Below are 25,043 nucleotides of genomic sequence, written 5' to 3' on the forward strand. Positions count from 1 at the left end.
AACCCGAGCGGAACAAACTATTTTGCCCTGTTGCTTGGTTTTCCCGGCTTTTATTTTGAAGGATGTTTGTCTGTCTGTCCGTCCGTCCGTCCGTCCACGTGTCAAGTCCTCTGACCTGACCTCATATGAATTAAGCCTAATGGGAAGGCGCTGATGACTTTTATTTTGAAAGTGTCCCGTCCAGTAGTAATGACTTTCCCCTTCGCTGCTTAATGACTTCAGATGCTGATTGTGATCACAAATCGATAGCAAGGCAGATCGTTTCACGTGACGTCACGTGGGGCGGTCCAATCAACGCAGAGGAGAGCACAAAGTTGCCCTCCTCCGTTCCCTCCACCTCAGGCTCCAGGACGTCACTTTTCCAACTTGTTGAAGGAGGCCTCCTCCTCGTCTTCGTTCTCCTGCTCATCTCTGGCAGCCCCCCCGCCACACACACTCACACACATCACTGACCACCCCCCCCCCCACACACACACACACACACACACACACACACAAAAAAAATCCCCCCCCCCCCCACACACACACACACACACCTCCCGCCCCCTGACCCCGAGCCACGGTGGTCGCATGCGCGGCGGGCAGACTTTGCCCCGTCGCCGGCGCAGGCAGGGAGCGGACGATGTTCGCCGCGGCTCCCGCGATGCAGGACATCTCATCCCGCCTCGGCGGCGGCTTCTCACCTCCTCGGCTCACCCCGCCACTGGCGGCCCTGCACGGCATGGCGGCTGACGTGCAAACCCCACCGCCCCGGCCGCGTTCTAGGTGCCAGTCCCACTCGCAGTCCCAGTACCCGGCCTACCCGCTGCCGTCTGCCGGGGCACCTGCCGCCGCTTCATCGTGCGCGTCCCCGACCACCACCTCGCCCAACCCGGGCGGCATGGCGGCAGCGGCGGCGGCGGCGTCGCCGGGCCTCAAGTCTTCCAGCCTAGGATCGCCGCAGCTGTGCTCGTCGGCGACGCCCCACGGCATCAACGACATCCTCAACCGGCCCCGCGCGGCCCCTTCCTCGGCTTCGATGGGGGTCCTGAGCGCCCTGCAGCCGCGCTTCGACAGCCTCAGCCCACCACCGCCGCTGCCTTCGGCCGGACTCTATTTCTCGCCGGCGGCCGCCGCCGCCGCCATGGTCCGTTACCCCAAGCCCCTGCAAAGCGAGCTGCCCGGTAGGACCCCCATCTTCTGGCCGGGGGTCATGCAGGGGACGACCTGGAGGGACGCGCGCTTCGCGTCATGCTCGCCCCGTGAGTATTGTTTCTAATTTTTATTATCATTATTATGATTATTATGATTGTTATTATTATATTGTCATTATTATTATTAGTGATTGTTTCTAATTATTATCATTATTTTTATGATTATTTGATGATTATTTTCATGGTTGTATTATTTCTGATTGTACCGGCTTGATGGTTCTCATAGCTTTAAGTTGAATTGTTTTCAACAGGAGGACTTCTAGCATTGTAACATCCATTTTACATTTTAGACGCGTTTTCATTCATGTCCCCGCCTCTATTTAATTGCAAATCATAACGCATTTTATTTTCCTTGAGCATATTGACGGAGATTGAAAATATTTCGACGACGTTATATTTCTGATTTGAAAATGCAGTTGCGTTTGAGGGCTGTGGGAGGAAAAAAAAGAAAAGTGCAGATGAATATCAAAACGTTATTTAAAATGATCATAAATACGGCGAAAATAGTCAACTGCAAACATTTGTTTCTTTTTGGAAATCAATGACTTCAGATTGCTGTGAGGCCTGCCGCAGAGGAAAAAAGTATTTTTATGAAGGTGCTGCGGCTGCAGTGTTCCAAATAGGTGCTTTTAATGTTTCTTCATCAAAATTATTCGTTGGCCAGTGGAAATCTGTGCGGGGCAAAGCACACACAAAAAAGACACTGACAGTGACGAAGATGTTCGGAAAGTTGCTTACGTGTTGATGACTCATCATCATCATCATCATCCGAATGACCGGGGTAGTTTAAAAAAAAAAAAAAAAGTCCACTTTTATCTTGTTTTGCAATTTGGGATTTATCTTGTGGAAGGGCAAAGGCAGGAAAGCATTTTCAAGATCGCTTGCGACCAAAATGATCATCATGAAAAAGTTAACAACTCCTCAATAAAAAGTGCGTCGTGGATGATCCTGGTCATGATGATGATGATGTCGCTTGTTATTTTATTGATGTCTTTATTTATTTGCTTTTTGTGCTGCGTTTCAGAGCATAGCTGTGTTCTGGTGGAAGGCAAGGACGGCAAGCGCAAACACACGCGACCAACTTTCTCCGGACAGCAAATTTTCGCTCTGGAAAAAACTTTTGAACAAACCAAATATTTGGCGGGACCAGAACGAGCGCGACTCGCTTTTTCTCTGGGGATGACCGAGAGCCAGGTCAAGGTAAGCCGCACGCAAGCAAGCCCGCATGCACGCAAGCAAGCCTGCATGCATGCACGCGCCAAAACACATTCGCGTCCTTGCTGAAACTCTAGCAATATCACTATTTAGGAGCATGGCAGAACGTCTTCCTCCCTCCCTCCCGGAGGCCGGCCGGCCACGGCGCGGCCCGGCGCGCACTGCACTGCACGGCATGGCGCAGCGCAGCGCAGCGCGGCGTCCACATTTCGAGGCCACTCTATAAGACTATGATTTGATTCGATTTTTTGTTCCTCTTGATGGATGATCGCGCGTGTGTTTGTACATGCGTGCGCACGCGCCAGGTGTGGTTCCAGAACCGTCGCACGAAATGGCGGAAGAAGCACGCGGCCGAGATGGCCTCCGCCAAGCAGAAGCAGGACTCGCAGACGGAAAGGTTAAAGGTCAGCACGGACTTGGAAGATGACGAGGACGACGACGACGACGACTACGACAAACCCTTGGACCCTGACCACACCCCCCACCACGAACCTCCCCACCTCAACGGCCTCCACAAGCACGCGCTCGTCGTCGTGCATACACCCGAACCAGGCGGCTCATCCTCTTAAAAAAAAAAAAAAAAAAAAGACTTTTTCCATTTACTTTGACTTTGTAAATACGGTTGGGACTGTACATAGAAACACACACGTGCTTTATTATTATTATTGTTATTATTATTATTAATATTATTATTATTATTATTGCGACGATGATTATTCCTGAGTGTACAGACACGTGAACGCAACACGTCACTCAATTTAATTTAATTCATGTAACGTCAGCACTTTCACCCAATAAACACTCTTTACTACTATTAGTGTTATTAAATATGATGATGTTATTCTTGCGCGGAAAAAAAAAGTATGATCCTAAAAATATTTCCTCAGTGGGCCCATAATTCCATTGCTGATTATTGTGAGCACAGAATGTTTTTAGATCGGATTAGACGATTAGTAATAATGAAATAAGGTTATTTAGGGCTAAACCGCGCCGTGTCACGTTAATAAGACAACTCTTCTGAAATGTATATTTTATTTTTATATGGAATGGATTTGTGAATAAAGTAGCAACGATAAAAATAGCTTAATACTGTCGACCGTAATTATAATGATGATAATTGCGGAAAGTTTTGTGACGCTCTGGTGACGCCACGGCCATGCAAAGCAAAGTCGAGCGTCTTCAAACAATTGGAATTGGTTCGAGGTGACGTCACCAGCACCTCCAATTTTGTTTTGCTCCAGAATGACGACGCGTCGTAGCGTTTCTCCAAAATAATGTCCGAAAAAGAGATTTTCCTCTTGATATGTTGATGTATGTTTGCATTCAAAAAGAAATGGTGGAAAAGGTCGTCTTTGTGCCTCTCGTTAGATTTGGAATGAATGACATCCAAATGCGTCAATTTGTCAAGTTTAAAAGCATGAATTAAGTCGATAGTCACTTCAGAGTAAAAAAAATAAAACGTCTTTCTGATGAAATCAAATGTTGCGGGAATGAAATAAGCAACGCGGCACTTGTTATTGCAATTGTTTTTCACAAAGCAATTTTCTTTCATCTTGGGCATCTTTTGGGATTGCTCGGCCGCCCGCCCGCCCGCCACCTGTTAGCGGTTGGCGAGGGTGGCACTTGTTGGCCGTCGTGTGCGTGCGTGCACGCGTGCGTGGGTTTAGGTGGGCGTCTCCCGGGCGGGCGGGCGGCCGGCCGGCCGGCGCTTATCGGCCTTCATTGTTGCTTTTGTGTCTCTCTTGTCACATGATCGCTCGGCCCCGCCCGCTTGCCACCGGCCGGGCCGTGAAAGTGATGGATGGCGTCGGCGGCGGCGGCGACGTTGGCGGTCGCGGCCTCTCGGTGACGGATGGACGGCGGGGGTGACTGCGGGGGGCGGGGCTAGGTAATGAAAGGTCAGCGCAGGCTTTTGTGCCTTAGCCGGCCGGCCGGCGCACTGCAATAACCTGTTAGCCTAGCCCTAATAACGCCCCTCAATCATCTTTTAAAAGTCACGTCAAGCGCCGTATTTCATCTCTATGCAAATAGGGCCGACCGTCGCGCGGCGTTGGCCATTAACGCCCGCTCTCCGATGCAGTGGCAAGCGGGGACTGCTGAGGCCTGTTCGGAAACAAACGGGGTGGGCGGGGCAATCGCTGAGCCGATGACCGCCCCCCCCCCCCCCCCCCCCCCGCACTTCAGACAAACATGCTAACGTCACGCGTCGTGCTAATTGTTGGGACTTAATTGCTGCCGTGGAGGGAAGGAAAGAAGGAAAGAAGGAAAGAAGGAAAGAAGGAAAGAAGGAAAGAAGGAAAGAAGGAAAGAAGGAAAGAAGGAAAGAAGGAAAGAAGGAAAGATGGAAAGATGGAAAGGAGGGGGAACCAAAGTCAAGCAGCCGGGGGTTATTTTGCGCGCACGTGGCTTAGTTAGCGAGTTCGTCAGCGTTTTTATGCCTCTGCATTTGGGATTTAGGAAAACCAAACCAAACAAAAAGTAGAGGAAGCTCAAATTTCCATCAATAAACAATATCAACATGGGAGGGGAATGTATTTGAAAGACTAAGCGAAAATATATTCCACGCATTATATCATATGAATTTCATATATTTTAGTTCACGCACAATTCCACGATTGTTTCGGTCGATGAACACTGCCTCGATCAAGCTCTCGCGAGATCCACCGGGGAAATAACGTTTGCTAAGTGCCAACGCCGGAGAAAGAGAAACCGTGCTATATGGACACATTTTCGGCCTTATGCTTGCTCAATTTCAGTGGAAGACAAGGAAACAAGCGTCCCAGCCATCGACGTGGTAAGTTAGCAAAAAAGTTTTTTGTTTTTTTTACAACACATGCGGCTTGCAATGCTCCAACGTTAAGCAAACTCGTGCTGGTTAACATGTACTTGGTGATGTCATTATGTGTGTGCGGTTGAATTGGTGCAAACGGAGGCAGGCGCGGCGCGTTGCTTGCTTGCCCGCCCGCCCGCTTGCTTGGTCGGGCAACTCCGAGCGGGCCTCATCGATCACTTGTGGTCAAACCTGGCTAAATTAAAACGGCTGACGAAATGTGATTCAAAACTTACAAGCGTGATTGAATCTGGACTAGAATAATATTCATTTCCAAAAAATCATCATCATAATAATCATCATCATAATAATTATATTCTTCTTATTATTATTATTATTAATGGTAGTCGTAGTAATAATAAAAGGCTGGTAAATGAATACGTGTGTACATTTCTTTGTATGTTTGAGTGCACGTTCATTTCCTAACGCATTTGTGTGTGCTTGGTCGTGAGTTTAGTTGCCTTTGGGTGTTAGTGTGCGCGTGTGTGTGTGTGTGTGTGTGTGTGTCTGCGAGCCCGCGCTTATCCATTGCCATCCAAACATCTAGCAAAAAGGCAGCGCTTCATTTGATTTAATTAATTCATTTCGTTTTTGTCAATTGGTTTCGCGTTAAACTCTGCGTCCCAGTAAAGCGGGGAGGGGGGGGGTCAAGGAAAAAGTCAAAGCCTCCCGAGAGTATTTGTCAACTGCGGCCACGCGTGAAGGCCTCCTCCGAGACGTTGCCGTCATCAGGGCAAGGGCGAGAGAAAGGAACGGGATTGGGCCGGGCCCGACGTGGAGATGAGCGAGCCTAGCCTAAGCCGCAAACATTTTCTTCTCCTTTCTCGGGTCACACCACGCAGGATGACATCACGTACGGGCGCTGCGGTCTGGCCGTATTGATCAGGCGAAGGGTCGCCGGTGCTTTGAAAGCTTCTTAGGAACGCTCACCTTTGACATTTTGCCAAGAGGCACTCACCGGGATCGATAAGCTCCGCCCACAAGCGGACCCGGTGAACTCACGACCCGGTGACCGCCAGCTCGCTCCCTGACCGCTTCCTGTCGCCGCATGGCTACTTCCTGTGTCGCGGGCATTTAGCGATGATGGCGATGACATCACAGTGGCCAGCCAGCGCCTTCTCGACAGCTGCTGGTGGAACCGGGCAACCTCGTCGACCCCTGCGCGCACACCGGCCGTGAATCTGTTTAACACGCGCGAGAAAGACGAAGAGGTCCGTGATGCAAATTGAGAGCGTCGTGGAACTCAAGAAGGAGAAGAAGAAGAAGACGGTTGGCCTTGTTTGGACATTTTGCGCACCTAGCTAAACGAAGGTGCCGTGTTAACGAAGCCAACGGAACGTGCACCCGAATGCGTGTGTTTAAGTGGATTTGCGCCGGTCATAGTTTTGTGTCTGCATTTGTGCACGTCGGCAATGACGCGTGTGACGAGGCTCCTGACGGGCATCCGTGGCTCACATTTGCGGATTGAAAAGATTGCGCAAGCAAGCCACGTTTGCGTCGGCCTCGACGGCGAGCAAATAACGCTCAGAGTTAGCAGGTGATTGGGCCCTTTTCTCAAGGTCTAAAGCGCCATCGTGGAACGAGAGGACAAGGGTGCGCGCTTGCGTGCGTGCGCGTGCGTGCGTGTCTTTTTAGGTGCCTTTTGTGTCTTTGTTTGTGTTGGCGTCTTGCTCGGAGTAGGTGGAGCACCTTGACAACCAACGCCACTTGGCCAAGACCATCAGGCTTTTATTTTGAAGGGAACTCCCAGTGTCTCCTAATGTATTGATGACCCGTCGCTATGGTTACCAGGCGATACACGCCGGCAGTTGGCGGCTCGACGCCAGTGTAGCGAGTCAAAGGATGTCGGGGTTCAGAGGTCACGGTGGGTGTGTCAGTGAAAAGGCAATGAATAAATAAGTGCCGCTAACAGGTTGTGTTTGAATAATGGCGGCTGGGGGGCGGAGAACGCCGCCGCGGCCCGCACAAAAGAGCAAGCGCAGATGGCGGTGGGCGAGTTAAAGCAAGTGGGCGGCGGCTTAGTTAAAGGGAGTTAAGGCAGATGGTCCCGATGGTCCCCGGCGGTCGTGATGACACGCTCGGGGGGGGGGGGGGGGGGGCACTCAGCCCGACCCGCAAATGTTTACTAACCGACCGAAGAGACAAAGTGGCGCACGCTGGTCGCCGTGACCACGCTGCTAATAGAGCCAAATTGGGGCCAATAGACACTAATTGCGCTTCGTCGATGGGGGCACGCCGTTGGCTAACGAGCGCGTCTCCTTCTTCTGGTTTGGTGGGCAAACGCTGATCAGTTGTTAAGAAGGCAAAAGTGGCGTCGTGGAGGTCAAGGAAATTGTTTGCCAGGCTTAGCATCAAGCAAGGTGTTTCGCCACGGACGGACAAACTAGCACCAGCGCCAGTTAGCCACTGCGCTTTGTAAGTCAATTAGCTGGGCGCAATGTGATTAGGGGAAGCTCCGCCTCCCGTGGCGTTGCTCGAGGATTAGCCGCTCTGCGTGGCAATTGGATTTGAAAACACTCCAAAGGTTTGACGTCAAACGTGGCCTAGCCTTCCGTCCCTCAAGTCAAATAATGAGCGACGTGCAAAAATGGTCCCGATCCCATCCGCGTGTTGCATGAGCCAAAAGGGGCCGCAGGTGTCAACGTCCTTGTGATGAGTTGTCGTGGAAACGCCCCCACGCGCTCGCTGGGTCGACGGCCAGTGTCACGCGTGGCCGCGGCCAGCGCACGCCTCCAATTTGGGCGCCATCTTTTCATTAGCGCTCGCCGCCGCCGCCACGCACTTGATTAAAGATCACGCGCCGTGACTGCGGCCACACGCCCGTGACACCGGCGGCGGAACACCGCCATTATTAATGGCCGCACTCGCGTGTCGCTCGCCTGTCAACGTGGGGGAGAGGCGTCCCCCCCCCCCCCCCCCTCCCCCATTAGGGACCATCCGTCACTGTCGAGACCCCGCGTGATGAATGCACGTCTGCATGAAGCCACTACGGTGCGTTGGGGCAACAGAACAGAATAGGATGGGCTTGGATTGGATTGGCAGCCGGCCGGCCGGCGCACGCAATGGCCAACTGGCCTTTGCAAAGATCTGGACCGCCATTGAAGTCGCCTTGGCTTGGCCCGGCCCACACGTGCCCCCCATCCATCCATCCATCCATCCATCCATCCATCCATCCATCCATCCATCCATCCATCCATCCATGCATGCATCCATGCATGCATCCATCCATCCGCCAACCAGTCATCAAACATTCATGCTGCAATCTTCCTCGTCATGGTGTTCCAGGGTGAGTTCAATTATTCAACACTTGATCAGCTTGACGTTCCTCGTCGCCTGCGCTTCAAATGGTCCCCTTTCATCTAGTGAATGAAACCGCTCCAAAACCAAATGCAAAGTGTGCACTCGATTCTGACGTTGATGACTTTTTCTTCTCCGAGTTGGTCCCGTCTCAATTTTGCTCGGACCTCCCAATACGCTCGGTCTTTGCCTTTTAATTGAATCCGGGATTCATTGAATTGACGCTGCAAACGGCGCGCGGTGGACTTTGTTGAATGGAGACAAAGCTTGGAGTCCAATTGAAGGAGCAAATGGAGAACGTTGCAACGGATGCGGAGCGAGGCGCGGGAAACCCGTTTGGACGAACGAAGCGATTGCAGCAAAGGCCGTGACGGAGCCACCGTGAGCTTGCGCAATTCCTCCAGCGGTCCGTTTGCGGATGTCCAGGGCTGAGGCCGGCCAAGCCAGCCAGCCTCTCGTGCACGCGACTTTAGGGACTTTGCGTGATGAATGTGCAATTAAGGAAACCTTGATGTACGTGGCGTGGGTCGCCATGGTAATTGTAAAGGAAGTCATATGCATAAAATTAATTATGCGGCGCAGTGAGGCCCATAAATCAGCGCGCCGTCAATTCCGGCGGGAAAGCTCGGGAGCGCCGCGCCGGGGTGCCGGCCGGCCGGCCGGCTGGCCAGGGATGGAGGAAAGAGGGCCGGCCGGGAGCGGTCGCCTCTTTCTTCCCAATCGGGGAAGTCATCTGTCTGTCGTCTTCAAACAGGAAATGAACTTTTCCTCATTTGGATTCATACCAAGCCCGGCGCTTCCTGTTTCCCGCCAGCCACCGGGGACCGCCCCGTAATCCTCCGCTGACGATGTCACCGCCATTAACGACTTAATGAAGATCGTTAGCGCGTCGGCGGCTTTTTTGCAGCTGCTCCGTAAACGTCGTCGTTAGCTTTTATTTTGCTTCCCGCTTCATCGTCTACATCCTGCCGCCGCCGAGGCTACGCTAATGACCCTCAGGCGAGGGGAGCCAAACCACGACGCGAGCGAGCGAGCGAGCGAGCGCAAGGCCAACCTCGGACGTACGTACGAACAAGAGAAGGGAACAGAGTCGTGGCGCGACATTGTATCATGCTAACATTACATTTGCACAATGTTAAAAGCAGCGTTGGCACGATGCTATCGCAACATTAGCGTCACGCTAACAGAACAATATCACCACGCTGGCACAGTATTTCAAAATGCCATTTTTGGATTGTCGTCGTTTACGTTGCCGACATAAGGTAACGGAAGAATGCATCTTTTGCAAAAAAAATGCTCTTAAAAACAACGCAATTCTAAAAAGGAGACCACGGCAGGAAGTACGAGTGGCGACCGATCCTTCTTTAAAAAGCTAGCGTTTGACCAAAGAGCGTGTTTGAGGCCACGCCGTCCTTGTGACCCGGCGCCGACCCGCTGAGCGTGACGCGGGCGGCGTGTCAGGAAATGACTCGCTTTTAAAGACATGCCCCCCCCCCCCCTCCACTCCCCAACTTTCTGTCTGTGACTTGCCAAAACTTTGAAAACTTGTCCAAATATTACAATTGGCCTTCAAGGCTCCGACGCCATGTGTGCCGCCAAGCTGTGTAAACCACGCGCACGCACACATATGCGCACGCACACATATGCGCACGCACACGCACGTAGGCACGCACACACACTGCCGCTTTGTGGGCTAATTGTGTCCGTTAGCAGCATGCAAATAATCTTTGTGTTTCTTTTCTTCGTGCTTTCAATGTGTCTTTGATGCTAATAACAACAAGCGTTGGTGTTAGTGCAGTTAGTGAGAATGTTGTGCTAACGTTTGATGATGACACGCCTCGTGCCTACCGAGGAGGGGGGGGGGTGGGTTAGGGTTCGCGACCTCCCACGTCCAGTGGTGAATGCTGAGAAAGTTGCCGCACGTCACATGGCGCTCAGCACATGAACCGCGTTAGCCGCATTCTCACGTTGCCCTTGTCATTTTTCCCACGTACGTTATTTTGTGTGTGCGTGTGCGCAGTTAGTTGAGTGAGCAGGTTTGAATCCCAGCACACACACACACACACACACACACACACACACACTTGTGGTTGCGGCAGTGTCCTTGACAAAAGTGAGCACGAGTGACAGGTATCTAACCCCCCCCCCTCCCCTCGCGCGTTCACCGACAAATGTCAAGAAGGACGACGGCGATTAGCGAGCGCGGCGGCCGTCTAAGGACGTTTGGCGGCAAGGCTGGAACGGGAGGTCTCGTGTTTATGATGTCATCGCGCCATCGGGGGGCCGGAGTGCCGATCCTTCCGGCGTCCGGACCACGTGCGCTCAAACCTGGCGTGCATGTGCGTGGCGTGAGCAAAAGCAACGTGTGTGTGTGTGTGTGCGCATTACTATGCGTGTGCTTGTGACCTTCAAGTCAGCATGTAGGTCAGGGGTGAGATGTGCGTGCGTGTGTGCGTATGGCAGGTGCGTGACAGTGACCAGAGTGTAGCCGCCGGCCTGTCCAACGCGTTGTCCGTGTTGATTGGCGAGAGAGCGGGCCGGGCCGGGCCGGTAGCGTTGACGGCATCGACCTTGGCACGTCAGTGAGGTCGGCGCAACACGAGGCTGGATTCTCCAGCACATGATGTCACACGTGCCGCTAGTCGTCAGCCATTCTGCGCGCCGTGAACTTGTCACTAATGTTGTCCTATTTTTCCACCTTCTCCGCACGTGCGTTGAGTTGTCGCTTTGCCCATATGCGTGCGTGTGTGTGTGTGTAAATCTAATGTGTGCCATTGCTGTTTGGGACTTGCGTGTGTGTGTGGAGTGTTTACCGTTTGGTGTGTGTGTGTGTGTGTGGGTGCGTCTAGATGGAGTGTGCATGTCAGAGGTTGCGTCTCGTGTATCCTGTCTAGTCAATAATAAAGTTAACGCTCGCGCTCACAGAAAGTTAATGAGCGACCTCGCAAAGTCGTGAGCATCCTCACACGACACGCGCAGATCCTCACTGTCACGGCCGCCCGGGACCCCGAGGGATTCCCGGAGATCAGGTGACAGCGCAAAGCAGCTGACCACAGAACAGGAGCACTCTTTCGACACGATCGACAATGCTCACGGTCACTCGTGCCTCAACTGCTTGTGAATGGCTCACGTGATGATGAGGAGGAGGAGGAGGAGGATCTTTACACGGTTGTCACATGACAAGCAAACAGGAAGGAAGTAGTTGGAGTGCTGTGTTTTGAATGTTGTATTGAAATGGGCACGTGATGCGTGTGCGAGGAAGCCGGCCGGCCAGCGAGAATGAAATGAAATGTTGCCTTGCCTTCATCCCCACAGCGGCGCATCAATAAAAATGGGGATTAGCACCAGCGCCGACACGACAACACGCTCCCCAACAGTATGTAGACGCTGGTCTTTTGGCAATACGCGCACAACTGGCGAGACAGCCCCAATTTTCCTCCTCTCGCCCGCCCGCCCGCATTGGTCTGGGGTGGTTGTCGCGCTGTTGGCGTGGCGACGCGCTAACAAGGCGCTCACAACAAGTGTATCGGCGCAGCGCAGGCGTTTAGCGGGGGCGTGCCCCGCCGTTTGGCCACAATGCTCTTGTTGTGGCGGCTAATTAGCGGCATGATGGACGGTGGCCGTTTTATTGCTCCCCCTCAGTGGGCGTGCTCACTGGACAAAGGAGCTGTCAATCAACACGTGTTGCTCTTTGTGCCACAACACGAGCGACATTTTGTTATCTTTGCGCCGCGCCAGTGCGGCCAATTTATCGCCTGCGGTTTTGCCTGGAATCGTGAATTGGAAAAGTATCGAGTGCGGCGTCTCGCGCTACCCGTGGACGACACCGTGTTTTCCGCTCGTACACTTTGCGCAACGGTGCTCGTTGGTGACCTTCGCGCGTGTATTGTGAAAAGGGGCCATTAGCGAGCATCTTAATGGCAGCAGATTGTCGGCCACGAGGCTTTCTGCGTTTGCGATAACCTCGTCGTGCGGATTGCGGGAGATAAAACGGGCGGGGGACCGTTTGGCGGCAGCGGTCTCGTTAGTCAGCGTACAAACCGAGGCTGCTGCCAAAAAACAGGAAGCGCTCAAGACAGCGGCGTTAGCGACGCCAGCGCCGTTATCTGTCCCACACGGCGGCGGCGGCGGCAGCAGCCCCCTCCCTCCCTCTCTCTGCCTCCCTCCCTCCCTCCCCCACACACGGCCACCGTGTCTCCACGTCCACGTCTTCACATCTCCATGCTGACAATGATGGAGGTGTCCTATTAAGCTGCTCTCTCTCTCTCTCCAGCAGCTGTTGTCTTCTCCTTTTCGTGATGATTATTATGAGCACGGCATGAAGCACCTTGTCCAGTTTTGTCAAACACTTGATTTTGGCCACTCACGCTATTCGGACAGTATAAGCTTTAGGTAAGGGTCGCAACAAAAGTTTCGTAGCATACCGCAGCGACAGTCGCACTTTGGAGGCACAAAAGTCGAGATATATATATATATATATATATACACATCATGAGCGCCGCACTAATATCAGCAGGGCTTTGTGCTAACAGTGAAGAGATTGTTATGTTAGCATTAGGCGAGGCTCATACTGTGTCAGCATTTGCGTAGCGACAATGTTGACTTAGCACGATGCTAATGGATGGCTGCGCTCTTATTTGCCGGACCGTACCCTCTCACTTTTAAGGTCGAGAGCGGCGCGGCGTTCGCTTTTAGCCAGCAGATGAAGCAGAAGACAAAGTGGCTTTTAAGCTTAGCGCCGTAGTTGCATTAAGGCGCCGTCCGTCTTCATTAGCGTTCCGCTTGTTCATTAGCACCTCCGCGCCGCCCCGTCAAGGTTGAAATAGACGCGGCGGGACGACCGATCACGGACGGAGGACCATCAGCTCTCGGGCGAGGCGTGCCGCTCCCAGTTGTCGTTAGCATTAATCGACCTATTAAAGATGAAACATTTCCACGAGGAGGACGTTAACCTCGGGCCACGCCCACTCAACTCTGCTGGTCGTCATTAAGCAAAATGGAGCTTGATGACCACCTCGTCACCTATGACCTCGTGACACCTCATTCTCAAAGAGACAATGAACACGCGCATCGTCATGGCGACGACTCCACACACACAGGCCGACTGGTTTTGATGGTTTGAAATGCAAAATGCACATGAGCAACAGAAGCTGTTGTCTGACTTGTGTTGGTCAACAGGTCGCACGTGAGCACGGCCGGGCACGCGTGCGGTCACGTGATCAAATGACGACGGATGGGCCGCTCGCCAGTCCAGGTAAGAGCACTCGCAGACAAACAACCGCACAAATGCCAGACAGACAGACAGACAAAGGATCGGTCGCCATTCCGTTCACTCGGCGATCGGCAGCCAATCAAATGGCACCAAAGGACAAATGAGCGACAGACAGGTCGCTTGGCACACTACGACGCGACGTTAAAAAGCAGCACGCGCAAAGGCCGTAGCTGGCGTTCAAACCCAGAAGCGCCGGACTGCGAGCCAGCCCTGCCCTGCCCTGCCCTGCCCTGCCCCGCCCCGCCCCGCCCCGCCCGCCCCGCCCGCCCGCCCGCCCGCCCGCTCCGCTCGTCACTAGTCAAAGATGCTTTATTTGACTTTGTGATCTTTGAAAACAGCGGCTTCCGCACGCCCACCTGCCGCGGTGTGCCGTGCTCAAATAAACCTCTTTTGCGTGTCTTGCGTGTCTTGACGTCAGACTCGGCGTGAGCGGAGTCAACACAGAAGACGCCGGCTGCCGCCACCTCGGCCCAGCGTGGGGGACACGTCGCGTGTGGTGCTTTTTGCTTGACTCGCTGGGATATTGGACTTTTATGGTAAAAAGAAACATTAACAATCTGTCAGAGTCCAGATGGGCCAATCATAACATAGAAAAGCACAGACGTGCCAAAAAGCAACGCATGGACACACACACACATACATTCAGTGCACGCACACATTCACATAGCCACAGATGTGACACGAGCAATTAACAAATACACACACATTCTCCTGCTGTACACACTATCCACATACACTACACACATTGTGTACATACACAAACACGCTCACAGGCACATTCTACACTTTTCAACTGTTTGAATAAAAAATCTTGAATCTTTTGCAGCACGTTCTCGACTTCTATCACCACACACACAAAGAAAACGACACCCGGCCGGGCCTGTTGGTATGCACGGGCTTACATCCGCACGTACACGTGGACGCACATTTTCAAATAAATACACAAATGAGATCACTTCAAATAATAAACACCTTTCACTGTTTCATTGTCACGTGAGCAAAACGTGTGCGGCCGCAGCATCGAGGCTAAGCCGAGCGGGAATGCGAGATGATGTCATGGCCGAGCCACGGCGCGGCGCTCGTTAGCGGCCATCAATCAATTAAGAAGCACTTAGCGTGATTTAATAACATTTGCCTGCTTGGTTAGCGTTCTAATCTCATTAGCTGTTAGCTTCTGGGAAGCTCGGAGGTCGACGCTCACCGCGGACCCAGCGAGCGGGCGGGCGGGCGAGCGAGCGAGCGAGCGCTCGCGTGACCAGAGTCCAACTTTTGCCTTTGCCGACCTTCAAAATAGGCAACGTACAGGCCCTTGGCCAGACCGGCGGCCGGTGGCGACGTGGCTCTGGACGACCCGCCGCGTCGAGCCGATGCTATTTATGGTTGCGCGCGTCACTTTGGCATAGCATTCTGCCTGGCTGTCTGATATAGCGCTCATGTTGCAATAGCGTTGCGCTATGGATTGGCAACATTTCGATCGGTGCTTCTCCTCTTAGCCTCGTGCCAATGTGGCATTAGCACGGGGCTGGTATTGTGCTAACCGTGCCAATTTCTGCTATTGTGACAATGCTGCGTTCGCCTTGTGCTAACCATTTGTGAACAATGTCATTGTGCTAGTGTGCATTAGCATTGTCATTACATTTTGCTAGTATTCCATTGGCAAGCGCACGGCGCATTGGCTGACCTTTGCTGACCTTAACTCATCAAAATGTAGCCCCGCCCTCTTCACGGTTGTCCTGGCGACCGGATGATTCAATTACCCATTGATTAGCCGTCACGTGAGTGGGCCTGATGATCAATAGCGCGTGTAACCGAAATGTGGCTAATGCTAACACGCTTATGTTTGACAGCAATCGATCAATCCATCATTCAATCGATGGATCGTCCGTCGATCGGTGCGGCCTCCCCACCAAAGGAAGCGTTAGCGCGTTACTCATGGATTTTAAAGCAGACGCACACACACACACATAGGTACACACACGCGGCGAGGCTTTTATTGTGGCTGGCGGTGCGCGTGGGCGGAGGCAATGATGGGATGACCCGGCGGCGGTCTCGGGGGGCAACATGTCTGCCGGCAGACGCTAAGCGATTAGCGTGCTAGAAAAGCAATAAGGTCATAAAAATTGCATCTCGCTCCGGAACGCCGCCGTAAAGCCGCTGCAGGTGGGGCGGCCCGGCCGGGGCTGGGCTGGGCTGGGGCGTCGGGGACGGCGGAGGAATGACTTTGAAGAGCTCGTCATCTTCAATCTATTTTGCTGCCGCCGCATGTCGCCGCATAGCCGCACTTCATTACGGCCCGTGGACGGCCCCGCCCTCGGGCTCCCCCTCGGGCCCCCGGGGGCCCGGGCGGCTTAAGACCTCATCAGAAGCTTCATTGAACGCTCAAGTCTCCTCATCGATCGGCCCTCCAAATTAAAAGCACCATTTGCGCTGATCCGCGCTCCTAATGCGCCGCGCTAAGCCCCGCCCCCAACACATGCGCACAAATTAGGAGCGCGCAAACGTGACACGCACACACAAACAGACACGCAGAAGATGGGCAAACCCACCAAGAAAGAATAAATATGTCATGAAGGGATCTGTGCGCGTGAAAGGGATGGGGGGGCGTCAAATGAAATGTTCCAGGCTGCATCCAATTCAATTACATGCCGCTCACTCCCAACTACAAGTACACACAACGACATATGCCTTGCACGACCCGAGCGACACACCTGTGAGGACGCAGAGCAGAGCAGAGGGCACGGCGCGACAAACACAACCCACGCCAGCTAGCGCACGAGTGCAATGCGGCAGAAGCAGACGTACGTGCCGCCATCTACGAGACGCTCCAATTTCCTCCGCCACTTTGTCCACTCGACACGGGCGGCGGAAGGAAGCGTGCGCAAAAGCCTCGCCTCGCCTCGGCTCGGCTCGGCGGCCGGGCGTCTTTCCTGCCCTCCCTTTTTTAATATGAGACACCTGCTCTCACTTCCTGTTTGCGGCGCTTTGGCTTCCTGTTTACGCGGCGTGTCATCCATCAGCCCGGCGACGCTTGTGAGGCCATTAGGACCACTTGACCCCGACGTGGCCAACCAACACGCTGCGGCGCACCTTGCAGCGTTGCCTTGGACATTGGCCCAAAGCTGGGAATGTCACAGCGCAACCAACAAGCCTTCGCCCGTTAGCACACCCCAGTACGGGTGGGTTACACGGTGACCAGCCGTAAGCGCTTGTTCCCACGCTCTGACTACACGCCACTAATACTTGCGAGCACACAAGACGTGTCACGCTGCGACCACATACTGTTGTGTCTTTTCACGTGCCGCCGGCTGACATTTCTTTCACTTTGAATAGACGTCGGGACTAAGGCGAGCGAGGCACGTGTTATCACGCCCATGTTCAAACCGCGCCGCCAGCCAACAAACGCCGCTGCCGCCAGGATGGAGTCAAAGGGCCGAGCGAGCGCGGTGACGCTCGCCGCCGAGCATCTTCTACTTCCTGTCCGTAAGTGCGGCTTGTGTCGGGCGCTGCCCCCTGACCCGGCGGCGCTGTGCCAACACGATTGCTTTTGTTCTGTCGAGAATATTTAAAGCGTGCTCATAAAAGGCCAAACGCGGGTCGGGTCGGGGTTAACAAAGCGGGTTAACCGGCTCGGCGGCGCCGCGCCGTCGAGCCGACCTTACGCGCCGTCAGCCGTATCGCCGCGGGTCGCCGGGGTCACGTTCAATTTCCACTCGCGCCGGCGGAAAATGAAAAGTCGTCATTTGCACAAATCTGAATAATTCACCGGGGCCGCCCGCCGCTGATGAAAACACGCCGGCCGGGATAAAGGACGCAGCGCCCCCCCCGCAGCGCCCCATCCCCCCCCCCCCCCCGCAGCGCCCCATCCTCGGCGGCTAATGATGAATCTGGCGGGAGAATGATTCCAGCGTCCTCCCGGCCGCCGCCGCCGCCGCCGCTCCCTGTCGACATCTCGAGTGATCGCCAATCAATTAAGATGGCCGACAGCCAACGTCTCGTTACCGTCCGATTGGACCACTTGATTCACCTCCGGGGGTGGCGGCGCCTCACCTGCGAGAAGTAGGCTGGGAGGTTTTTTTGCCCATTATGCAAATTCGGCAAGTAAGTGAAACCCACCAAAGAATGAAAGAATGAATCCTTTGAGCAGCATTAAAACTTCATCCATCAGGAGGGCCTGCGCGGGGGGCGGGGCCGTGCCGCGCCGCCGGGGTGCGAGGCGGGCCCGCGCCGTGAAATGAAAAGACGCCAAAGCTGATGTTTCCTGTACCACGCTTGGAAAACCAGCGTGAAAATGATGATGATGATGAAATAAAAAAAACCTCCGTCAATCAAATTAAGACAGACAACAGTGGTCACCAGCGTCGAAAAACCAGTGTGAAAATGATCATTAAAAAAAAAAAAACTCTCCATTTCCTTCTGTAAATCAAATTAAGACAGACAACAGAGTGGTCACCAGCACGGGCGCCGTCCAGTAGCAAAGAACTTGTGGGCACAAACACGAACTGGACGCCAGCCAGTGTCGAGGAACGTGGAGGCATGCAACACCCTTGAAGGGCGATACTCTGACTTTTATGTGCTCATGCGAAGGAATATTTTCTCTCCGGCCATCATGCTATTGCCACATTGGGAGTAGTGACGAGCCAATCACTCCAAAGCTGACTAGAAACTCTTGAATGTCTGGGTTGGGTTGCAAAGTAATGCCCGCCCGCCGCCCGCCCGCCGCCCGCCCGCCGCCCGCCTGCCGCCCGCCACAACAGTTTGTCCTGTTCAGGCAAGCGCGCGTCACGTGACCCATGTGTGGTGGTGTGGCGCCACCTGCTGAACCCAAAACGTTCAAACACGCGTTTCAAAGAAAAGAAGTCTGCTATACAGCCGTCCAATTTCCATATCACATCCAGAGTCGGAAATTATTCTAGAAAATAGAATCGACAGGTTTGGTGGGAAGAAGTAGGTAAAGTTGTCCAACTTAGAATGAAATGGGAGGTACTTTGGTTCACACTCCAACACGGTAGGTGGCGGTAGCGCAATGTTGACTGCGTTTCTTTTGCGGCTCAGTGACGCTTTCGAGTGATCCCAGCAACGCAAAGAAGATGGCGGAGTCCTCGATTCACATCCCCGGAATTGTTTTGTCTTCTTTATTGTTTGAGCACATCAACAAAGACTCGGACGTGGTGAGGAAAGAGCCGAGCAATTGGCACTTTGTATCTGGAGCGGCTCGCCGTGTCCAGGCCTTCGCCGAGTTAGCACCGCAATGCTTTGTTGAATTCGCTTAGGTCGCAAAAGTCACGTGAAAGGTCACGTGTCGCGAGATTGCTTGCTTGCTTGCTTGCTTGCTTGCTTGCTTGCTTGCTCGCTTGCTTGCTTTGTTTGTCTGTCTGTTTGTTTGTTTGTTTGTTTGTGCTTGCGGTCTTTGTCACTCTCCATTGCACTTTGACGCGAAATAACATGTTCTAATCTTGTGGCCGCAACAAGAGTGACGTGGGAAAGTGAAGAGCTCCCGTTGGTTTGTTGGGCAGGAAGGTTTGATCCTTGGCGAGAACCACGTGGAGGAGCACGTCACCATCAGCGACACGCAAGAGGACCGCGTTCACCTCCGCCGAACGTCCAGTAAGCACGGCAGGAAAACGCCACCAGCACACAGACAATCTGCTCGCTTCATGCCAACAGATGAAGCAAGATGTGGAAATGTCACTTGACAATTGCTCATTGAGACAATCAAATGTTGAGCCAAGCCATAACCTTTTGGCCAACGGAAGGCTAACACTGTGAAATGCCACAGATCTGTGCAGTCCATTTCATGATGCTGTATTAGAGCTCGCTCAGTGCTGGCCCTTCATGTTGTGGTATGACACTTCACGCGTGCCGGTCCCAATGTTCCTCTTTGACACATCAAAACTAACGTGTCCGCTTTCATTCATTCCATTTGTCCCATGTGTTGCAGGCGTCCACAAACACGTGTGTTGCCGCAAACTCCACACGTGAGTCCACTCCACATGATCACGTCCCACGATGGAGGCCAGAAAAAATGATCACGTCGTGACTGTGTGTGTGTGTAGCTGGTACGACGCAGCGGGCAGGGTGGACGAGGAGGCGGTTGCCAGGCTCCTGGGGGGAAACCATCGGGATCTCCTGATCGGGTGGTACCGCCAACGCAGGAACTCTGAGCGGCAAATGACGATGCGTGAGAAAGCGGTGCACGAGAACTTCAGGGCAACGCTGCGCGTGCCGCACGCCGTCTTCCTGCTGGTGACGCCGGCGGCGCTGGCCCAGGCCGGCTCCACCCACCGCGCCGAATACTCTGCCTTCGTCTCCGGCAACAGGTGAGGGAGGATGTCGCGGCGGTGCCATCACGCCATTCTGACGCCATTCTGACGTGATGCTGTGGTGCGAAGGCAGGTCCCCGTAGTGGTCACCAACTTGGCGTCGCTGGACCATCGGGCATACTGGACGGCGTCGCCGCCGTGCCGGACGCCGGGCTACCGCCGCGCCATCGGCCGCCACAGGTAAGGGGCGTTGGCGCCGTTGTAAGCGGGGCTCCCAACTTGCTTTCCTCTCCAAGTTCCACTTTGCTGGACGCCAGCGGTCGGGCGGCGGACGCGGAGGCGATCAACGGCATGAACGAGTCGCTGCAAGACGAGCTTCGGGTAAAAACTTGGCTTGGGCGGGCCCTTTGATCTGCTTTGATCCACTTTGTCTCGACGTTTGTCTGGCTACTTTCACAATGAGGGAGAACCTTTTCGGGAACTAGCTTCGAGCCTTGCGCTTTCTTCTGGAGGGGAAGTATTTCACTTTGCTCTTCGGGCTGGCTTTTTAGTGACAAAAGAACACCTTGGGGGCGGGTGGTGTCACACATTCCAGCCCTTTGTGAGTGAGTGAGTGAGTGAGTGAGTGAGTGAGTGAGTGAGTGAGTGAGTGAGTGAGTCGAGACGAGAGTCGGTCGGTCGGGACGGCCATCATCGGCCTACCACTCCAAAATGTTTTCCTTTCCATCAAAACTCGCATGGGAGCTATCTCCACATAGTGAGCGAGGAAGCCATCCCAATACAAGCGCTGTGCTGTCCGTCCCTCACTTCCTGTCCCCCTCCCACTTCCCAATCAGAGGGCGTGCGGCGCCGTGGCGGACAGCGAGCGCGTCGTGCAGAAGACGCTCGGCGAACTTTGCGCCCTCAGGAAGAAGCTCGGTGACAGCCAGTCGGCCGCGGCCAGCAAAGGTGAATCCGAAACGATCGATCGGCGCCGCTTTGGCAGGATCGGGAGACGCGCTCGCGCCGCCGGGCTCCGAGCGCTCGGAAAGTCGCGGCCGGCGCCCGCCCGAGCCTCGTTGCCTTTTCGACTCGAGTCGCTCGGGCAAGTCTCTTTTAAGACTCGTGCTTTTGTGTTCCTGTTTATTGCCATACTGGAAGAAGTGGGTTAAAGGTGGACACCGTGCACTTGTTTACTGTCCCCAGCAGAGGGCGTGGCCGTCGCAAGCAGGAACCTGCGCCTCCGGCTGGCCATCGGCGCACTGGTGGCCCGCTCGCCGCTCTTGGGCTCGTGTACGGTGACGCGCGACGCCTTCCCCGTGCTGGAGGTTGCGTGCGACGAGATGAAGCGGCGACCCGTCGCGGCGGCCAAACGGTCCGCCGCCGCGCCGAGGGCCGGCAAGAGGAAGCCACGCCGCAAAGCCGTAAAGTGACATCATCGGCAAGGAAGACGGCACCGTCTGCGGTTTTTGACTTTGCATTTATTGTCCAATGACGAAAAGGAGGAGGTGAGGCTAATCTGCATGTTTGAAGCTGCAGATGTTGGGGTCCCGCATCAACTCGGGATGTTTGTGCGTCACTGACATGTAACCTAAACAAACACGCACGCACGCACGCACACACGAGTCAGAAGTCAATTTGGTTTGTTTGGCCCACGGAAGTGAGCTTTGTTTGGCTTTAGCGCCATCTTGTGGCACTGCTGCTCGAAGCTGTGAATTCCATTTAAAGGAGAGGAAATGCCACGACTCGCCTGCCAATTTTGTTTGTCTACATGTGTTGACCAGGCCACCTGAGGCGTTTCGCATTAGCATTTAGCTGGAGAAAATGGCTTGTTTTGAATACAAAATGGGCTGGCTCTTTGTGAAGCAAAATGACGACGGCTGGAAAAAATGACAGCTGCGTGTTTACAGTGTGGAAAAAGTTGCGTGGTGTCTCATTACCCATAGCGTGCGCCTTCTTGATGGCCTTGGAGATTTCCTTTTGTTTGCGTCCACACAAGCCTGGCATGAAGACATTTGTATGTTGGTTGCCCGCCCGCCCGTCCGGTCGGTCGCGGGCTGTCGGAGCAATGGCTTACCGGTGATGTGGCGGCCGTAGATCCTTCCCGTGTGCGGCGAGATGAACTGAGACAGAAGCTGCACACAAACGCCGCGTTTAGACCGAATTCCGAGCAATACGAAACATGTAAATGAGGTGGTGCGCTTTTTGAAGGATATTTGCCTGACTTGAAAAAAATGCGATGGACTTTCTAGGAGCGCGCATGCAGCACCTACCTGGATGTTCTTGAAGTCGACGGTGACGTCGCAGAGGACGCAGCCTTTGTGCGGCTCCTTGTACGGATTGTTGATCCTGACAAACTGCAGGCGGGCGCGTGTGGTTATGTCTCGCTCGAACCGAAGGAACGGCGGGCGGGCGGGCGGATCCCGGCCACTCACCGGTTGGTCTTTCACTTGGTCTTGGCCATCGGATGAAAGGGACCTGCTCGTCAAAGCTGCAACACAACAAGACTAAGGATGATCGCGAATACAACTAACATTTTCCACTAAGTGACGTTGTTCACCTGCAGCTTTGCTCGCGTTTCGGAGGCGCGAAAAGACCCCAAAGAACAAATACGTTCGCTTGAGAGGACACATTTTTTTTTTTTTTTTTTTTTTACCTCATGTGACTCGGAAGTTGTACTCATCTACTTCCTGTACGGTCCCGTTGCAAACGATGATTTTTTTTCTTCTTCTTCTTTCTTCAACTGCCTTCACAGTGTTTGAACTGAACTTAAAAAACAATGTAATACCAAGGCCACTCGGACTGGAAGCTTGCAAAATGAAAGGAAGATAATCGGGCGCCTCTCTTTTTCTCATCTTGTGTTTACAGTCTCGATTCCAGACTGCTTTAGCTTTGTTGACGTACTTTTTCTCCATAGTTTGTAAAAATAACATTTGGCTTCTTTGTTTGCTACGCTAACAAAGACTTCAAAGGAGAAGAGGAGCCAGGCAGCCAGCCTCACCCCAGCTCGCTAGGTGGCGCTAAGCTCCCCGCAGGCGTCCGAGCGGAAGCGCGACCCGTTCTCCCCCGGCTTCCTCTGTTGTCTCTCGCGACGAACGATCGAAAGTTGGCCGCCTTGGACCGAGGGCCTATGTGGCTCTTGGATGACTTTTTTTTTCTTTGTTTTTTTACTGTCCGAACTCCCGAGCGCAATTTGAGCGGCGACCAGCGAAGAAGAACAAGGCGGACGGACGTTTGACGCGGCGCCAAAAATGGCCAACAGGACGGTGAAAGACGCCAACAGCATCCACGGGACCAACCCGCAGTACTTGGTCGAGAAAATCATCCGAACCCGCATTTACGAGTGCAAGTACTGGAAAGAGGAATGCTTTGGGCTAACCGCCGAGCTGGTGGTCGACAAGGCCATGGAGCTCAAGTACGTGGGCGGCGTGTTCGGGGGCAACATCAAGCCCACGCCGTTCCTGTGTCTCGTGCTCAAGCTGCTGCAGATCCAGCCCGAGAAGGACATCATCGTCGAGTTCATCAAGAACGAGGACTTCAAGTACGTGCGCTTGCTCGGCGCCATGTACATGCGGCTCACCGGCACGACGGTCGACTGCTACAAGTACCTGGAGCCGCTTTACAACGATTACAGGTAAGACTGCTTGCTGAATGGTTGCCTGCCTGCCTGCCTGCCTGCCTGCCTGCCTGCCTGCCTGCCTGCCTGCCTGCCTGCCTGCCTGCCTGCCTGCCTGCCTGCCTGCCTGCCTGCCTGCCTGCCTGCCTGCCTGCCTGCCTGCCTGCCTGCCTGCCCGCCCGCCCGCCCGCCCGCCCGCCCGCCCGCCCGCCCGCCCGCCCGCCCGCCCGCCCGCCTCGGACGCACGGCCTTTCTCACGCGTCCAAATGTCCGCAGGAAGATCAAGACGCAGAACCGGAACGGAGAGTTTGAGCTGATGCACGTGGACGAGTTCATCCACGAGCTGCTTCACTCGGAGAGAATGTGCGACATCATCCTGCCGCGGCTGCAGAAGCGCCAGGTCCTGGAGGAGGCCGAGATGCTGGAGCCGCGCGTCAGCGCCCTGGAGGAGGACCTGGACGAGGACCTGGACGAGGCAGAGAGCAGCGACGATGACGGCGACGAGGGCGGCGGGCGCCCCGACGGGGTCCCCGGTCCCGAGCCGCACCGGCGGGGGGCCCGCCGCGACGACAGGCCGCGCCACTCGCCCTCGCCCCCCCGCCGCCGCCGCAGCAGCCGCTCGCCGCGCCGCAGGAGCCGCTCGCCCAAGGCCCGCCGGAGCCCCGAGGCCCGCCGCGAGCGCCGTCGCGGCAGCAAAAGCCCGCGCCGCCACCGGGAGCGCAGGCGCCGCTCCAAGTCGCCGGCCGCCCACCGCAGGAGCCGCCGACACCGCAGCCGCTCCAAGAGCCCCGACAAGAGCGCCAAGAAAAGTCGCAAGAAGAGTCGCAGGAGCGACCCCTAGGTAGGTAGGTAGGTAGGGAGGGGTGAGCCACAGATAGGGAAGGCCGACTGACTGACGGACGTGTGACTGACGGACGTGTGACTGCTCCAAATCAGCCAGTTCCTCCTTTTTTTTTTCAATTCTTTTCTTTTGGACATTCTGTCATCGGGCGGACCGAGCCACCGGTACCGGCCGGCGTCCGAGTGAGCTTTTTAGCCATTGTTGACCAGACCCCGCCGGCCGGTACTAATGTTCTTCCCCAAAATGACAAGGCTTGGTTTTAATGCCTTTTGTTGGCCGTGCTCTCCATTCAAAGGCTCCGTCCGATGCGGCTTCCAATGAGGGAAGGGGCTCGCCCTCTTTGTTACGATCACTTTGCTGTTTTTGTCCGATTGCGGCCTCCTCGTTTTGTCTGTTGTACTACGGAGTGGCGCAAAGGCACCTTTTTGGGGGCAAAGTGAGAAAAAAGCTTGTAGATTTGAAAGCATGTCCCGACTTTGAATAAAGGCGCGCAAATCAACACCTGTTTGTTTGTTTGTTTGTTTTGAAACGCAGCCCCTG

At 54.4% G+C, this 25,043-nt stretch overlaps 4 protein-coding genes across 8 annotated transcripts; 3 read left to right on the forward strand and 1 right to left on the reverse strand.

Moving 5' to 3' along the window:
* The first annotated feature begins 622 nt into the window (after window positions 1–622).
* Window positions 623–3,292, forward strand: LOC147048582 (homeobox protein Nkx-6.2-like). The gene is made up of 3 exons (XM_085926464.1): window positions 623–1,241; window positions 2,218–2,393; window positions 2,714–3,292. Exons 1-3 carry the CDS (start codon window positions 623–625, stop codon window positions 2,975–2,977), a joined length of 1,059 nt encoding a protein of 352 aa, XP_085782590.1. The 3' UTR covers window positions 2,978–3,292.
* A 1,326-nt stretch (window positions 3,293–4,618) lies between these two features.
* On the forward strand, window positions 4,619–21,788 carry LOC147048583 (BRCA1-A complex subunit Abraxas 1-like). 4 transcript variants are annotated; one of them, XM_085925602.1, is made up of 11 exons: window positions 4,619–5,202; window positions 13,714–13,789; window positions 17,138–17,287; window positions 18,860–18,975; window positions 19,321–19,411; window positions 19,746–19,782; window positions 19,861–20,124; window positions 20,197–20,307; window positions 20,364–20,448; window positions 20,904–21,015; window positions 21,253–21,788. In XM_085925602.1, exons 2-11 carry the CDS (start codon window positions 13,759–13,761, stop codon window positions 21,477–21,479), a joined length of 1,224 nt encoding a protein of 407 aa, XP_085781728.1. In that variant the 5' UTR covers window positions 4,619–5,202; window positions 13,714–13,758; the 3' UTR covers window positions 21,480–21,788. The 4 variants fall into 4 exon arrangements, with proteins under 4 accessions (XP_085781728.1, XP_085781729.1, XP_085781730.1 ...); XM_085925603.1 differs by having other exon boundaries at window positions 21,256–21,788; XM_085925604.1 differs by lacking the exons at window positions 20,364–20,448; window positions 20,904–21,015.
* On the reverse strand, window positions 21,508–23,017 carry mrps18c (mitochondrial ribosomal protein S18C). Of its 2 annotated transcripts, XM_085925608.1 has the most exons (6): window positions 22,607–22,767; window positions 22,482–22,537; window positions 22,320–22,403; window positions 22,124–22,181; window positions 21,987–22,046; window positions 21,508–21,637 (listed from the first exon to the last, which is right to left on the reverse strand). In XM_085925608.1, exons 1-6 carry the CDS (start codon window positions 22,677–22,679, stop codon window positions 21,561–21,563), a joined length of 408 nt encoding a protein of 135 aa, XP_085781734.1. In that variant the 5' UTR covers window positions 22,680–22,767; the 3' UTR covers window positions 21,508–21,560. The 2 variants fall into 2 exon arrangements, with proteins under 2 accessions (XP_085781734.1, XP_085781733.1); XM_085925607.1 differs by having other exon boundaries at window positions 21,508–22,046; window positions 22,607–23,017.
* On the forward strand, window positions 21,934–25,002 carry prpf38a (pre-mRNA processing factor 38A). Its single transcript, XM_085925606.1, has 2 exons — window positions 21,934–23,680; window positions 23,939–25,002. The coding sequence occupies exons 1-2, from the start codon at window positions 23,298–23,300 to the stop codon at window positions 24,501–24,503; spliced, it is 948 nt and encodes a 315-aa protein (XP_085781732.1). The 5' UTR covers window positions 21,934–23,297; the 3' UTR covers window positions 24,504–25,002.
* Window positions 25,003–25,043: the final 41 nt, after the last annotated feature.

This window comes from Syngnathus leptorhynchus, chromosome 12, assembly GCF_054491065.1.
Source record: "Syngnathus leptorhynchus isolate UIUO chromosome 12, UIUO_Slep, whole genome shotgun sequence".
In the NCBI taxonomy this organism is placed as follows: Eukaryota; Metazoa; Chordata; class Actinopteri; order Syngnathiformes; family Syngnathidae; genus Syngnathus; species Syngnathus leptorhynchus.

Excerpts from the sequence above, each read along its gene's own strand:
- prpf38a (XM_085925606.1), top strand. The coding sequence starts at position 23,298 with ATGGCCAACAGGACGGTGAAAGACGCCAACAGCATCCACGGGACCAAC. Across the intron at positions 23,681-23,938 it reads CCGCTTTACAACGATTACAG|GAAGATCAAGACGCAGAACC; the intron begins GTAAGACTGCTT and ends AAATGTCCGCAG.
- LOC147048582 (XM_085926464.1), top strand. The coding sequence starts at position 623 with ATGTTCGCCGCGGCTCCCGCGATGCAGGACATCTCATCCCGCCTCGGC. Across the intron at positions 1,242-2,217 it reads CTTCGCGTCATGCTCGCCCC|AGCATAGCTGTGTTCTGGTG; the intron begins GTGAGTATTGTT and ends GCTGCGTTTCAG. Across the intron at positions 2,394-2,713 it reads TGACCGAGAGCCAGGTCAAG|GTGTGGTTCCAGAACCGTCG; the intron begins GTAAGCCGCACG and ends CGCACGCGCCAG.
- LOC147048583 (XM_085925602.1), top strand. The coding sequence starts at position 13,759 with ATGACGACGGATGGGCCGCTCGCCAGTCCAG. Across the intron at positions 17,288-18,859 it reads GCATCTTCTACTTCCTGTCC|TGACGCTTTCGAGTGATCCC; the intron begins GTAAGTGCGGCT and ends TTTGCGGCTCAG. Across the intron at positions 19,412-19,745 it reads TCACCTCCGCCGAACGTCCA|GCGTCCACAAACACGTGTGT; the intron begins GTAAGCACGGCA and ends CATGTGTTGCAG.
- mrps18c (XM_085925607.1), bottom strand. The coding sequence starts at position 22,679 with ATGTGTCCTCTCAAGCGAACGTATTTGTTCTTTGGGGTCTTTTCGCGC. Across the intron at positions 22,404-22,481 it reads ACCAAGTGAAAGACCAACCG|TTTGTCAGGATCAACAATCC; the intron begins GTGAGTGGCCGG and ends GCCCGCCTGCAG. Across the intron at positions 22,182-22,319 it reads TCGACTTCAAGAACATCCAG|CTTCTGTCTCAGTTCATCTC; the intron begins GTAGGTGCTGCA and ends GTTTGTGTGCAG.